The sequence below is a fragment of the Juglans microcarpa x Juglans regia genome, chromosome 6S (genome assembly GCF_004785595.1).
Source record: "Juglans microcarpa x Juglans regia isolate MS1-56 chromosome 6S, Jm3101_v1.0, whole genome shotgun sequence".
Lineage (NCBI taxonomy): Eukaryota > Viridiplantae > Streptophyta > Magnoliopsida > Fagales > Juglandaceae > Juglans > Juglans microcarpa x Juglans regia.
The window spans coordinates 9,742,116-9,758,265 of NC_054605.1; the positions used below are offsets into that span (position 1 = coordinate 9,742,116).

The 16,150-nt window shown below is 37.5% G+C and overlaps 2 protein-coding genes across 3 annotated transcripts; one reads left to right on the forward strand and one right to left on the reverse strand.

The window, feature by feature from the left end:
- The first annotated feature begins 529 nt into the window (after positions 1-529).
- On the forward strand, positions 530-4,989 carry LOC121236891 (serine/threonine-protein kinase prpf4B). 2 transcript variants are annotated; one of them, XM_041133394.1, is made up of 7 exons: positions 572-1,037; positions 1,074-1,326; positions 1,586-1,637; positions 2,829-2,918; positions 3,948-4,012; positions 4,169-4,327; positions 4,413-4,989. In XM_041133394.1, the coding sequence occupies exons 1-7, from the start codon at positions 637-639 to the stop codon at positions 4,461-4,463; spliced, it is 1,071 nt and encodes a 356-aa protein (XP_040989328.1). In that variant the 5' UTR covers positions 572-636; the 3' UTR covers positions 4,464-4,989. The 2 variants fall into 2 exon arrangements, with proteins under 2 accessions (XP_040989327.1, XP_040989328.1); XM_041133393.1 differs by having other exon boundaries at positions 530-1,326.
- Positions 4,990-5,658: 669 nt separating this feature from the next.
- LOC121236890 (anaphase-promoting complex subunit 8) lies at positions 5,659-9,688 on the reverse strand. Its single transcript, XM_041133392.1, has 4 exons — positions 9,430-9,688; positions 8,176-8,482; positions 6,203-7,453; positions 5,659-6,076 (listed from the first exon to the last, which is right to left on the reverse strand). Exons 1-4 carry the CDS (start codon positions 9,513-9,515, stop codon positions 5,960-5,962), a joined length of 1,761 nt encoding a protein of 586 aa, XP_040989326.1. The 5' UTR covers positions 9,516-9,688; the 3' UTR covers positions 5,659-5,959.
- Positions 9,689-16,150: the final 6,462 nt, after the last annotated feature.

The following is a 16,150-nucleotide window of genomic DNA, read 5'->3' on the forward strand; positions in this document are numbered from 1 at the left end:
GGTTCTCCATCATAATATATATATATATATATATATATATATATATATATATTGTATTTTGGTTCGTTTAATACCATGAATAAATTTTAAAATAAGTAATATATACCAACACCAACTCAAAAGCAATGGTTTTTTACTGAAAATTAATTTGTTTCAACAATTTTCATAAATTTTCTTTCTGACATTTGACAAAAAGCTTAATAATTTATCACTTTCTTTGATCTTATAATTTATATCTCTCTCCTATATCACTTTTTTTCGGTTGGTGATGGTTCAGAAAAGGAAAAAAAAAAAAAGTCGTAAATCGGCCTGATGTTAAGCTTTTATTAACATCCCAGTTTGTTGAGAGTGAGGAGAGAGATATCTTGCTGAGAGTGAGGAGAGAGAAAGCTTGGAGAGAGAATGAGCTTTTGCGGAGAGGAGAGAGAGAGAGGGACTGAAATTAGTACGTGATTCTACGGTGAGTTTTATGAAACCGTTGAGGACCTTGAGGTGTCTTTTCCTGGTTGGAGGGTGTAAATCTTGCATTTTCACCTCGTCCGGTTTTAAGATTTTCTTGACATACTGTACTGCCATTATTGCCCGAAACAAATTGCAGATTGACTGCTGTGTGAAGTCTCTGTTTGCGTTGGGAGAATGGAGGAAGAGAAAGCCGCGGCGTACTACGACGAGCTGACTCGCAAAGGCGAAGGAGCCGCCAGGTTCAAACAAGGTCTTGGATTCTCCTCCTCCTCCGACAATGTCCCAGCAAAAGGCTCAGCTCTGCCCTCCTCGTCTTCTTTCCTCAGCAACTTCGTCAGAGCCTCGAGCCCCACCAAGGCCTCCGAGTTTCAAACGCAAGGGCAACTCCAATCCATTCAAAACAAGCTCAGGAAGAAACCTGTCTCCTCCGAAGCAGAAAAACATGCGATTCCTAGGGTTTCTGATAAAATCGAAAGAGAGAGGGATAGGCACTCTAGGAGGCGAAGTAGGAGTAGAGAGAGAGGCAGAGACAGGGAGAGGGATAGGGATAGGGACAGAGACAGAGACAGAGACAGGGATAGAGATAGAGACAGAGACAGGGATAGAGATAGAGACAGAGACAGAGACAGAGATAGGGATAGGGACAGAGAGAGGAGGAGGAGAAGGAGTGTGTCACCGAGGCGAGATCGGAAATCGAGAAGGAGTCGGAGCTTGTCCCCGCGGGAGAGAGTGCGTGAGAGGAGGAGGTCGGAGAAGAGTAGAAGTGAAGATGGGAATGGGGATGGGGATAGAGTCGGTAAAGTGGGGAGGGAGAAGAACGGTGGGATTGTTTATTCAAAGTTGATCGAAGGCTATGAAAATATGGTATGTTCAATTTTAATTTTTCTTTTTTATTTTTTTGCATTTATTCTCTTTTTTCTGATGAATCCCTTTTCAATTTTGTTTAATTTCTTTTTCGATTTATATCTATTGGATTATATATTGTATAATTACAATGTGATCGATGTCAATTTCATTTGGGCTTATGTTTCAGTGTTTGAACCCTCGAAAAATCGATTTAATGTATTTGTTGTTTTCAGCAGTTGTGAAGTATCATAACAATCTGTCTCTCTGTTGTAAACAGACACCAGCTGAAAGAGTGAAGGCCAAGATGAAACTTCAGCTTACTGAAACTGGTAAATATCGGATGTTACTCTGAACGGATGTTAAATTCCTTTTGTTCACTTATAAAAAATAATAAAAATTCCTTTTGTTCCTTTCACGTCATTTGGGTAAATTATCAAATTTGTTTGTTTATTTAGATTTTGGGTGATCGTTACGTAATGGTGTTTTTCATTTTTGACTAGCAAGTTAACCTAGAATGCTTGAATGAAAGCAAACAAATTACTAGGCTTTTGATTCTTCGATTACGTAAAAAAAAATTCATGTGTGCTAGGCTGTGGAAGTACTTATATGTGGACAAAGGTTTCAGATTTTGAGACTCCCAGATCTGGAGCGAGCTAGGTGGTGTACAAAGTGGTATAACTACTTGCAGAAGCACAGACACAACAAATACAGTGCTACGTTGAACATAGTTAATATTGAGAAAATTATCAGCTATGTTGATTCTTCTTATGAATTTCTTCCTGGCGAAGATCAGTCCTTTTTTAGCTCAATCTTTTCTGCTTTTGACTCTTATCTTGCTTAGGGAATGTCAAAGTAAACTTCGTAAAATAATACTATTTAGGAGGCAGCAGTTCCCTCTTATGGGAAAATAGCCTTTGTAAAATAATGACTCAAGGAAAGCCAAACCATTTATGGGCTTGCATTCTAGAAGAATTAGCCAAGGTTACAATCTGAGTCATTGATATCATCATATCAGAATAAAATATTTGCAGTTATTTTTTAACTCCATACTCCTACCAAGTGCTCAAAAGTTGTCCTTCGAAAAGGACACCCTTGCAGCATGAAGACAAGGATGATACCAGGGGGGAAAAAAAAAGATTTGATTATGTTTTTGTGCTTGATTGAGCAACCCGCATTGTCACTGCCTTTGTCTAAGGAGTGCTGAATGGTGTGCTTCTTCAACTTCTGCACATGATGTTATTACTCGTCCTTGTGATCTTTGAGCATTATTGTTTGTGGAGTTACAATTTTACTCCCCTAGTATGGGTTCAAAAGGTCCTGCCTTGGTGAGTTTCCATGCCATAAAAAAGGAAGCTGCCTCTCTTCTTTTATTTCAAGCTCTCACCATTACTTTGTCTTTAACTGAGGGAGATTTGCAAAACATGGAAAATAATGGTTAAACTTCTATGTCTGGTTGCTAATTAAAATCATTTGTCTTATACAATTTTTTTCCCAGTTATTGTATCTCACTTTATATGCAGCTGAGAAGGACACAACAAAGGGCATGGGCTCAGGTTGGGAACGATTTGAATTCAACAAGGACGCTCCACTTGATGATGAGGAGATTGAAGGTAAACTCTTCTACTGCATTGTACTTCCTTTTGGTTTGTACTAAGAGATAAATGTTGGCCATGTAATTCTCTTGGTTTGTAATTTGCATATTATTACTAGTAGGCTTGGATTCTGCAATATATATAGTGCTGTTTTCTAAGCTGTGAGAGTGATTCAACTGCTACCCGTTACTTGTTACTGGTTTTTACTTGCATTCCCATGCTTTTGTTATTATTGAATTCCTTTGAAATCATCGATCAAACTCAATTCATCGGGCTTTACTAATCCTTTAAGAAATCCAAAGAGGTTCCCATGGAATTGAACCGCCAGATCATCTGCTAAATTTTCAATTAATTACTTCGAATGCTAGAAAAAATATTATATGCTTTTCTATTTATTAATGTAGGCCTTACTCCTAGAATCTACAGATTTTATGATTATATTGAAACAAAAAGTAATAAAGTGCTGGGTGGAGTTCTCATTCTGTAAACTTCATTGCAGAAAAATTGAGCTCACTTTTTAAGGAATTTTCTATTTAACCTCCATTAAATCTTCTTGAAAAGCAAGTTAATAATAATTTCATTTACCTTTTTTATTTGCTGGGAAGATGGGGGTGGCTTTACAGTACTGGAAGGTCACCTTTCATGCCCTAAAACAGATTATAGGTGTTGTACAAAATAATCGGGCATTGCCACCTTACCTTCTATCCCTGTGTTTCACCTGCCCCAAGAAATGCCTTAACAAGCTTAAGAACTACGTATATGATATCCCAAGCACATGAAGCCTGCTGAAGATGTCTTTGCATCAAATATGTCCTCTCAATCGCATGTTTTGCACATACTATAAATTGGAATCCACACACAACAGGGCTAATCTGATGAATGGTTGAATCTGAAAGACATCATGATACTATGACTGAGTCTATGATTTATGGATGTGGTAATCAGATGTACTGTATATGTTGTAACTAAGAGTTCTAATGGGCTTGGGTCAAGAAAAGCAGAGAGCTGATAGCACATGTTTTGCACATGTTTTTGCCTTGGCTGCAGTTGCAGAAGATGATGCAGCATTAGTCAAGAACATTGGCCAGAGCTTTCGCTTTTCTGCATTTGAGGTACCGTGTGCTATCTTTCTCCTATCTGTCACCTGTGATAGTCTATTTAACAATCATGCATATTAGTTCCTTCAATATGGATTTCATGAGAGAGAGAGAGAGAGAGAGAGAGAGAGTTCCTCGTTTCCAGTGTAAGTTATTTCTTGTGATATGAAGTCAAAAAGAGAGGAACAAATCAAAGCTGCCCATGATGAGGCCATGTTTGGAGCATCATCACTTCGACCTTCCATAAGTACGGAGAGTGAGCCAGAAGTGGAGGATGATAAAAAGGAGAGCAATGAAAATGGTCTTGTTACAAGCCTCTTAAGTGAGAAGGTAGTTTTTATTGCATTTGGGTTGGAGGGGGGAGGGGTTTGGGATTGACTGTGCACAATTTGATTGATTGTTTCCATGGATTTAGGTGCTTGCAAAGCAACAAGGGTCTTGGCGCGACCGTGCTCGTAAAGTATAGGATAGATCAACAAGCTGATGGGCAGCGTGAGAGACTGACAAAAAGAATCCACTTCGGCTGTGCTGCAAGAAGCATGTTGAAGTGTTGTATAAATATTTCATCAGTCAGGTTGGAGGGAGGGATATCGATATTAATTAGAAGCTTCTGGCTCCCAACGAATGAATCAGCGCACGGGGCAAGTAGACTATCTTGCTGCTCCTCGCCCTTCCACAGTTAGGCTCTCCAGCGACAGGATTCTCAAATCAGTGTTATAGCGTCCTTTTTTTTGGGGTCTGCCATCCGAAAGAGCAGTCCCTGTATGTTTGCCACACTTTTAAAAGCAGGAGCTTTTGATTTTTGGTGCTTATGTCGTTCGAATTGTGATCTTCGTGGGCTTCTGCTCCCCCCAAACTACATGGGATTAGATTGCTTTCCAAGAAGACAATGTTTCATGTCTTTATCATCCTAAAGCTGTAATGATTGTGATTGGAAGTCAATGTACAGAGACAACAAGGGTTTCAATTACCATGTAACAAGCCTTGAGACCTACGATTCCTATACGGGTTAACTGCTAATTCGCTCATTGGTTCACAAAGAAACAGTGGGGTCGTCTGATCTATCTCGCCCTTCACAGCCAATTAAGTTCCATCATTCCCAACGAAAATCAAAATAGGTTTGGAGATCAAATTGCAGCCGGGCATTTGTTTCTCACCCTATATTCCCTTTTTACTTTCCCAAATTATATAAATAGCTTATGGTCCCTCTTCAATCAAGCGAAGCTAAATGCTTGGATGAAGAGAATATCTATTCAACTAATCTGTTTGATGATTTCTGCCTCCGACCTAAGAGTACATGAAACTCAACTCCCAAGTGCCTGCATGAGAAACATACCATAAATTATCTCCATGTCCGTCCTAAGTTACTGTTTGTGCGTCTCAACGTCGGGTTCCTTGCCAATTGAACTTTGATCCAGACACTGGGATCCTTACTCCTCACACCTCCATTGCCCTTCAGTTCTTTATGCATAATGGTGAAGCAAAACTGAGTCACTCATAATTACTACCCAAATAGACTACCAGTTTCGAACTCTATGCATCTGAATTTATAGAGTTACCCACTGAACCGTAAGAAGATGAAAAAGAATATAATAGGCAAGCAAGAGAATGCACGAATAGGTTAAGAAATTCAATATAGCAGCACCATGTGAACCATGGAGGGACAAAACAAGAATGACATTTCTAGGCCTGATATGACATTAATAGATGATCACAATACATATTAACTCAGGAAGAACTACACGTACACAGGCTTCAGGATGATAAATCAAAAGTCCATATGTTACACTAGTGCACCAGCACCTATCCTAGATGACTGCAGCTCCACAGACTCAAACGATGTTCGGCACATCCCCACTTTGATTGCGTTTGAAAATACATCAACTTATGCTTGTATTGTGATCTTATCCAAAGCTTTTATCAATCACTGATTTCCCTAAGCCAGAAACTGGGAGAAGAGGTCTACAACATCCATGTAGTAATAAGAAATTCAGGGGGGAAATGCTCAACATCCATTGAAGGGATATTAGACTGTGCTGTTCTCATTCCTCGTAGTAAACTCTTTGCTGTTTCCTTCTCCTGCAATCATGGACAATGAAGTGCAAAGTTTGTGATTCAAATTGTTTGGAGAGTCCTAAAAAATTTTAAGATGGGTTATGTTTTTTGGGAAACATTGACAGAAGAAAGAAAAATACAAAAACTCACTGGGCCAGTATAATCCAGAAGACGGGTACAATATGCTTCTGCTTCCTCAAATCTTTTCTGGGCTTTGTAGTATGTAGCAAGATAAAGCAGGGCTTCTACCATATTTGGTCCTTCCCTCTCTTCAGCTTCCATTCTCTCCATATCCTTCTTGTAGTAAAATGCTGCCTCTTCAGGACGCCCAAGTTCATAATGTAACTTTGCTAGTTGGTGTAGGGCAATTGCTTCCCTGTCATTACAATTTGCTGCCCTTCTGTAGCACTTGATTGCCTCCTCAAGCATGCGAAGCTGCTCAGTTTCATAACACTGAGCCATTGCAATCCACAACCGAGAATCATTTGGCTGCAAGAACACAGATTTTCGGAAGTAATGGAGAGCATAGAAAGGCATGCCCATCATCTCATAAGTTTGTCCTAATCCATACCATGCTCGATAATCACATGAATTTATATCTACAGCCCGTCGATACGCATCGACAGCGGCTGGAATATTTTTCATCTCAACAAACTCATGACCCATAAGTGTCCAAGCAGATAAATAATTTTTGTTCAGTTTGAGTGCCCTCCTAAAATACATAACTGACTTCTCATGCTGCCCCTTTAAACTGTAATAATTCCCAATAATGCAACAAGATTCAGGTCTGTATTTATCAGTCATAAATACCCTATGGGCAAGATAACTTAGGGCAGAAAAACACTCTTTTGCATAGAGCACATTGGAATACATATCCATATCTTCAACTCGATAAGGATCATTTCTTAGAAGTTCTTCAAATATTGCTTCGACTTGCTCGAATTCCCTTAAACTGTACCGAGCTTTTGCAATTTGAGCCTGGATGTAATTACTAAAACCAAAAGTTCCCAGTAAATATTCGTATTTTGCTAAAGATTCATTGTGCATCCTAAGTTCTTGGTAAGCACTGGCAAGAAAGAAGTCCTTCATCCAATGGTTATTGAGATTAAGGCTGTTCAAGGTGTCAATTGTAGTGCACAAAGACTGCAGCTCAGACCATGCATTCCAGTTCCAAGGGTAGCTATTCACAGACTCAACAAGAACTGTACGGGCAAGATTCTCACTGCCTTTCTCTTTGAGCACAAGACCATACAAGTATAACCCAAATGGATCAATTGCAGCATTCTTGCGAAGCGTTGATAACTCACGCTCCAAAGAGACCAGTTCGCAGTTCACAGCATCACTCTTACCTAAGGGTCCCTCAAGTTCAATCATCTCTTCTTCTTTCCGCTTTTCTCCAGCCTTACATAAAACAATAAGATTAACAATATCGTTATACCTAAAAGTCCTGAAATATCTCTGAGATCACATTGATCATATACATTTTAAATCAACACTTATATAATGTCAGTTGTACGGTCATAGCAGATCAAAGTTGGGGAAAAAAAGAGAAGGAAAGGAAAGGTATGACCCCTTTCTGTCCCCCAAGTACACCGTGATATTGTTTAGTTTTCTTGAAATTTCAGTGGTGACCAAAGTTTTTGCATAATTTTTTTCAGTGCTACAGTCATTTGATCTAAACAAAATTCTGAAAAGTTGCTAACCTTATAACCTACATATACAAGGGCCTTTGGTTGTTTCTTTTCATTATTTTTTTCATTAGTGCATTTTTTATTAAGTTTTTCATTGATGAAATTTCACAACTAAATTTTGTAAAGGAAGCCTAGCTTTTGGTCGCCCTTTCTCATCCAAAAAAAACCTCATTGTACCATGATTCTTTTTGGCAACTAGACCAATTCTTTCAAACTCCATGCTTTTTGTAGCACTGACCAATATCCTGGCGTGTTATGACCAATATTCTTGTTCTATCATACGGAGTTAACCAATTTTTTCCCCTTCACCCTACCAAATTCAATCTCTTGTCATTCCCAGCACATCAAAATCCACCATCATATAATCAGATTAGTAAAAAAAACAGAACTACTAACGGGAATTATACATCACTGGAACAGAAGGCAACAAACCAGATGTAGAGCGTAACATCGCAAGAACACAGATTTCTTTCCAGTTTGGTCTCGAAGGACATGAGCAGCCCTCCTGTACTCCCGGCAGTCAAAGTAAGACTTGGCCAGAAGGTAAGAGTCACCATCAACCGCATCATCCTCCTCCATCACTGGAGTTGACACATATGACACACCAGCAACTGGTGTCGAAGTGATCTCATTCGTTCGGAATCTCCGGCGGATGCTAGAGCTTCCACGCTGGAATCTGGTGTTTGCAGGTGTGAACTTTGCCGGGTCTTGCTCAATTCCTGCCAACTGTTCTGCTGCCCTGCAATAAAAAGGGCGTATCAAAATCCACTGTTGACAAAAAATTACTGACAATTATTATAACAAGAAAAAAGATCAAAATAAAAAATAATAAATAGGGTTGCAATATAATTCTAAAAACATATTTTGGCATTCATGGATGCAGAAAATAAGGAATGCAAACATAAGTACTAACACACGTTGAGAGTTACCTAATCAACCAATATAAAAAAGCTGTTATCAACTGCCATTACACTAATGAGACCATACACATCCAACTGTTACTACACTATGCCATTTCCTCTTCTTTAGTTGGTAAGTAGGTTCATTACTTGACCAAGCATAACGGAGATCGCATGTGTATACCCATTAGCTTTCGGCCTCTGTAAGCTCATGGATTCCCCTTAACTGCTCCTCCTCCTTCAATTCCTCTCTAGTGATTATGAAACTGCCAAAGATCAAGACCCTCAACTGGCACTCAACCCCTACAGACCCGGATGCTATCCAAATACTGAGGATTGGGCTTCCTTTGTCATTTTGGCTTCATACATCAATTTGACGAGGGAAAATAAAGAACTGCAGTCGGTTTATCTGACTCAGTTTATCTCAAACTTACGAATAGGGTTTTGAATTCTAAGATTTCGTTTCCTCTTTCCGAAGTTCCTCGGTTACTAAATGGAGCATCAAGATCGTAACTTCAACACTAAATATGGATACAAACATGGAAATAGAAACAAAAAGAATAATATTTATATGAATCACAAAGTATTTTAAATGTTTGGCGGATTCCTACATTGGTATGTCAGAAGTACTTGCGAAGCTGTCAAAACCTAAAAATCAAAGGCAAAAACAAAAACTAAAAACAAATACTATTTCCACAAACAACAAAACGCACGATTCAACATTTAAACAAACGATGAGATCGGAAAGAGACTAGGGTTTGGGTTTTGACGGTTCATAGTTGAGTACCATCTGGAGGCGGAGTAAAGGCCACGATCACTGAGCTGATTAATCGCAGTCCGGAGCTCAGTTCTGCAACTCTCTTTCGAATTCATCGTTCCCTCTCGCTCTCTCACACACAGTCACTTAGCTTAATTCCTCGCGCTCTTCTTCATAAGAGTTAAAAAAAATCAAACAATTGACGCCTCTAACGTGCACCGCGTGTGCTGGTCGCGCTCCGGCGGCCCGCCCCCAAAGATTGAATTTGAAAACAAAGAGTCTGAGGGCTTTTCGCTTTTCCGGTTCTTCATTACTCTTTCAATAGTTGGATCTGAATGGGCCGGGCCAATATGTGAATGATGAGCCCAATTATTCACCCCCATGCCACTCCCACGCCGCTGCCACCACATGATGTCATCGTACCCAAACTCTTCGGCCTACACCCCTTTGCGCAAATACCAGAAACCTGCAATGACTCGCAAGCCCATCCAGCATTTGAGCATTGAAGTGGCAGGGCTGTAAATGAATCAGTCTGTTCAATAATCCACTCAATAATCGTCCGGTTAAACTTGAATCGAACTCGATTCATTAAAAAAAAAAGCTCATCCGTAAAAGCAAATATCCATTCGATTTGTAAATAATACATACCCAACAAAACTCGACTTGACTAAAGCTCGTTAAGACCCGCTCGTTTATGCCTCAGTCAATTTGTTAACTTGACTCGATTAAAACTCATTCATATATTAATAAACATATATATATATAATATATATGTATTAAATATATAATATGTAACCTAATTACTTATGTCTATATATTGAATATAATTCATAGCTATATTTTATAATTTGTATAATAATTAGTTGATAAGATTTAATAATTTCATATACTAATATGTGGGAATCATATATGAAATAGATATATGCTATTATATTATGCATATGTATTAATAATATATGTAGGCATATAATATATTGTTATTATGGATAATATCAACTAGTTAGATATTAACTATTTATAAGTTTTAAAAATATTATAATTCAATACATGTTCTACTTGTTAGTTGTACAAACTCAAAATTAAATTTTTTATTTATCTAATTTATTAATTATTAAATCTTATTAAAAAAATTAAACATATTGAGTTGAGCTCGAGTTTGTTTGTGGGACAAGCTCGAGCTTGAACAAAGAATAAACAAAAATCTTGAACTCGAGTTTGAACTCGAGTTCAAGTATTTTGAGTCGAGCTAAACTTGGCAAGCCAAAACTAGGGGTGGGCAGCAGGGCCTCGCACCCTGCTACCCCACCCCCGTCCGCCCTACAGGGAGAAGGACCAGTTGGGGCAGGGGGCGAGATGACCCCAATGGGGCCCTGTCCTGGCCCGCCACCCCGCTTCACTCCACTTATATAAAAAAAATATTTTTTTATGTTTATATATATATAAATAAATATTTTGTATATAGATATATACAATTTATTAAAAACTTAAAATTGTATTCAAGTTATTGGATTGTCACTAAGTCTCACATTGCTTAAGTATGACTATTGTATTGTCTTGGCCTCTTATAGAAAGGTTGGCCTAAGAGGCCAAGAGAATCCAAAATATAACTCTAATGAGTTTAAATTCTTTTTGTATTTATAAATATTAATTTATAATTTTAATTATATTATAATTTGGGTCCAAAAAATTAATTTTGGGCCCAAAAATAGTTTTTTAGACCCAATGGGTTGGTCTGGGCGGGGGGCGAGGCTGATGGCATTTTTTCCCCTGGCCCCTAGCACTGGGCCAAGGTGCAGGGGGAAATCTCCTGCATGGTGCGGGGCGGGGTGTGGGGAAGGGTCCCCCCCCCCCCCCCGGCCCTGGAGGTGCACCATGCTGATAGCACCCCCTACTAAAAACTGACTCGGCTTGGCTTGATTATAGCCCTATAAATGGCTAAAGTTAAATTATGGTTAAAGATTGGTCATTCCGTGCAAAATATGGCAAATAGTAAGCTGTTTATATATACAGTGTTTTTGGAGTGAGGTATTTCGGCTGGCCAAATTGGCCTACGGATTCAACTAGCTATCTCTTATTTTTTATTAAAATATTACATTATTTTTTTTCGCCAAGTGTTTGCTCCAATTTCTACTCTCCCACTATTCTCATTCTCTAATCTTTGTTTCTTGCGTTCAAGTGCCATTTCTTGGGTTGCAACCAAGGAGATTTCCACCATTTTTAGGTGCTCTATTTCTCTCTTATAATCTTTTGAAGTGAATTCATTTTGGGGTTTTACATTTTTTTTATTTACCTGCCTCTTTCCATCATTAGGTCATCTTAATGGAATGTTTGAGAGATAATAAGGTTTTGCGTTTTAGATATTGTGAAACTCTGGATTTTTTATGAGGAGCCCCGTTTACATTTTTGTATGGATTATGATTTTTGCCTTTGGATTTTTGACTAAGTGTTGAAAGAATTCATTAGGCATTTTCTATTTTTTTATTTTTTATCTTTTATGGATGGATATGGATATTTTAGTATAAGGCTTATTAGCCCTCAAAAGGAAATAGAGGGATTTGGAAATAAGCCCATAAGGATATTTGCTTTAGAAGGCCCAAGTTAAGCCATTGGACAAGGAGGAGGAGGCGCCACATGGCAATGAAAGGAATTTTTGGTCTTTCTAGAAAAGGACTAAGGTGATACTTGTCAACCATGTATTAGAACCTTGGAAGAAAAGTGGATGAAGCCCAAAAGGGCATAGGGGTTTTGGATGAAGGATTTTAGGCGCCACCTTTGAAAGAGACAAGATTCACATGGACACGTGTCAAACTTAGGATGAAAATAGTTTTTTAGAGTTCCAAGATGTATCATACATGGAAAGACAAAAAGCCTATTTCTAGAAGAATTCTTGTAAGAATCAAGGGAGCTAACCAACAGCAACAAGGAGGGAGAAAAAAAGACCCAAAAGTTACCTGAGGAATGACAAAAAAAAGTCACCTCAAGTTTGTCAGATTCGGCACCCAAGGCACACACACTCCTCCCGCCATGTGTCACCCATGCATTGGAGGGAAATCTTAAGAAGATTAGGTTTTGGAGGAAATTACTTTTTTGACCTTTTGGTGCATTGAACCTAGACAAGAGTAGAAGGGCATGTTGGCAAAAGAGAATAAAGATGGGTTTCAGATTTAGAAAGGAAGAAGGGCACACATTGGTTGGTGAAAAAGCATAGAGAAATACCATATAAGGAGGTAGCCGAAAATGGGAGAGTCATTTTGCTCAAAAGTTTTCTTGTCTCCTTAGTGTATTTCGGCCACCACCTTTTCTCTCTCAAGTTTCTATTTTCTCACATTTTCTCACTAGCCAAACACACCATACTCACCACCATTTTCGCATATCACCAAGAAACCACCCACAATATTTCGAGTACGAGCTCAACACTTAGAGGTAAGGATCTTGTCATCCTTTCATGTTGAGTATGCACAGCCAAAGTGGAGGAACTCGTTTCTTCATTTTCGTATTAGGGTTTTTCAGCACAACCACCCACTTTCACACTATAAACTAGGGTTTTCTCTTCAAGGAAGTTGAAACCCGAAGTGTTCTTAATATTTTGAACATATGAACGTGAGATTTAGAGTAATTATGATTCAATTTTAACTTGGAAGACAAACTAGGGTTTTAATCTTCAAAGGTTTCGGCCCTAGGGTTTTTATCTTGAGAAAAAGATTTCGAAAAAATACCCCGACACTCACACTCACTCACATTTTCGAAATCTAGGATTTTTGTGTGTTGACTTCTAATATGCTATGTTATATTTCCAGATTTTTGCTACTATTATCGTTGGACTTTTTGTAAGTAAACTTACAACCTATCTTAGATATTATTCGTATATATTACGTGAACTCTTGTGTGATTATTTGTTTGATTATTGCTATTACTTCTTGTATATGTATTCGGCCTTTGTGATGCTATGACTATTTGGTATGAAATTGTGGTTTGAAACACAATATTCTATGGTTATCATATTCGGCCTAAGTGTATTTTTGCATGAAGATGTTGTTTGAACTTTGTGTTATTACATTGCTATATTCGGCTATGATTGAGAAGGAGGAACAACCATGTGTTGTGATGTTCCATTTAAAAAAAGTTTGGATGACATGCATGTTGGTTTCAGTTTGGCTTTATAAAGGAATTTTGCTTGTTTGTTTATGCATAAGATTAAATGAAGGCATGAGTATAGAAGTTGAGATGATGAAAAATGCATATTTTGGAGGGTCTATGTGAATCAGCCTAAGCCTCTTTTGTAGTTTTAAAATCTGTTTTCATGTCTTGATGGGTGAATCGAATATGTTTGCATGAAGTTATTCTTGTTTACATGTTTTAATATTTTCAAGCTATGTTACGAGATGCATACTATGGGATGAACTATTTATTCAGCTTTTACATGTTGCATGAACAAGATTAATATTTCATCATGAATCCATGTCACATGTCACATGCATTTGGGTCCATGTTTTAAAAGAAAGAGTCAAAGATGTTTTATCACGACCCCAAATGCTAGAATGAGAAAATGCTCTAGTGGAATTTCCTGTCTATTCTGGAGTGTTTAAAGTCGAGTAGAGACCCTTGGGTCAACGTAGTACAGTTGACGGGTCTCGAATGATTCCTATGAAAGGATATCGGAGCGATGTTGTACCTAAATCTAGTGGGTGCAATACGGTAAAGGTGAAATAAGCGAATTGCCATAAAGAATATGTTTATGTTTATGTTTATGTTTATGTTTATGTTTATGACGTAGTTACCTCGATTAAGTGGATCGTTGGTTGATGCGGTAATTAGTGGGGAACACACGGTGCATAGAGGAACCATGAGGTATCCAATCATGTGAATTATATGATATAAACAAGGCATTTCAGCTATATGACATGATATGTTATGATATGTCATGATATGATATGACATGATTTGTTATGCCATGATGTGCTATGTTATGATATGAAACGACATGAAATAATATGAAATGATTAGACGTGATCTCAATACGATATGATAAGAAAATGACATGATATGTTATAATATGGACAAGAACCTGAGCTCAAATGATATGAACATGTGTTAAGAGTTTAAAAGATGAAAAGTTGTTTTATGGAAAGGTCAAGTTGCATATGGCAGGTTTTATGTCAAAGTACATGTTCATGCATTCATTTGTGGTTTGCTTTTATATGTTTGTAATATATATGGTGTGTTGTAACAGGTATAGAAAACCTCGATAATGAAGAGGAAGAGGACAACACTTCCTCCTGATAGAATAGTGCCTAAAATGGTAGTGAGCTCTTCTGGGCCTCCCATCCAGGAGCAGCTGGAAATCATAAACCAGATGATTACCGAAGTAATTAAACTCATTGACGAGTTTAAGCAACTTAGGAATCGTGGCAAGGACCGGTTCCTAACGAAGCCTAATAAGCCCTAAAGACTTAAGATGGAAATTTCTTTTGAGGATTAGACATTATTTTAATAGATCCCGAGTTTTGGGAATGAAATTATGATACAATACTTATTTTGGAAGTCTTTTGGAAACACAACTCTTATTTTGAAGTGTTTATGCTTATATGCAAGTTTTTGGGATATTTGCACTTACTGGTACCATGTGTCGTAATTATTTTGCCACCGTGCTTAAGTAGATAGAAAATAACTTTTTTGCTACGATTTTTATTGCATATTACTAAATGTTAGGTGCATTATATCTTAACTGTCATGTATGAGGGGTATGTAGCCTTTTGTTACATGTCTCGACGCATTCAATCACTATCAAATCCCAAGCGGGGGCTGAGGGCGTCACAGATATAGTCAAGCTTCCCTCTCCCATTGCTAGAAAAAATTGAAGAAAATAAAATAAAGAAAACGTAGAATAGATTGGGTTAGCTATACAAAGAGATCCATCGGACTGGCGACGACAACCTTCACCTAGGCGTTTGCCTTTCCATTGTTTTCAACTTTCTCGAATGAGAAATACTTTAACTACAAAAGAATTACACAAAAGAAAATTCACAAACTGGCGTGACTTGATGCAATATGTCATATTATAAAGTTAATTTTTATGTAAAATAGATCTAACGCATCATATGAAACCACATTAGTTTGTGAGTTTATTTTTGTATAATCTCTTTGTGTCTATAGTAGTTCTCTTTTTGAATTGGGTTAACCACTATTCTTTTTTAGTGATACTAGGGTGCTGTCTAACAGTGACCACTGGCGCTGGGTGTGCCCCTAGGCAAAATTTCATTTTTTAAATTTTTTTATTCATATTTTTAAAAATATAAAAAAAATACTAATACACTAATAGTCACTTCCCTAATCAATAAGTAAAAGAAAAAAATGAAAAAAAGAAGTAAATGAATGAATGGTCAAAATGAGAGAACAAAATAAGACAGTATAATAGCATTATTCTTTCTTTTTCCTAACTATTTCTGTGCAAGTTGGAAGATCAAAGATAGGATCAGAAATGGGTGGTCCAAGAGAGAATTTCCCAGGCTTGAGGTTTACTTTTGGTCCAACAACAATCAGAAATGGACTGTTAATTTGCCAAAACCCAATAGGAAAATAATGCATCTAGAGTTAACATGAAATTATATATAAATAATAATAAAATTATTTATGAATAATAATGAAATTATTTGAGTTAATATATTTTATGGAGCTTTAGAAAATGATAGAGAAAAATTTAAATAAAAATATTATGAAGTTAAAATATTATTATAATATTATTTTTATTTTG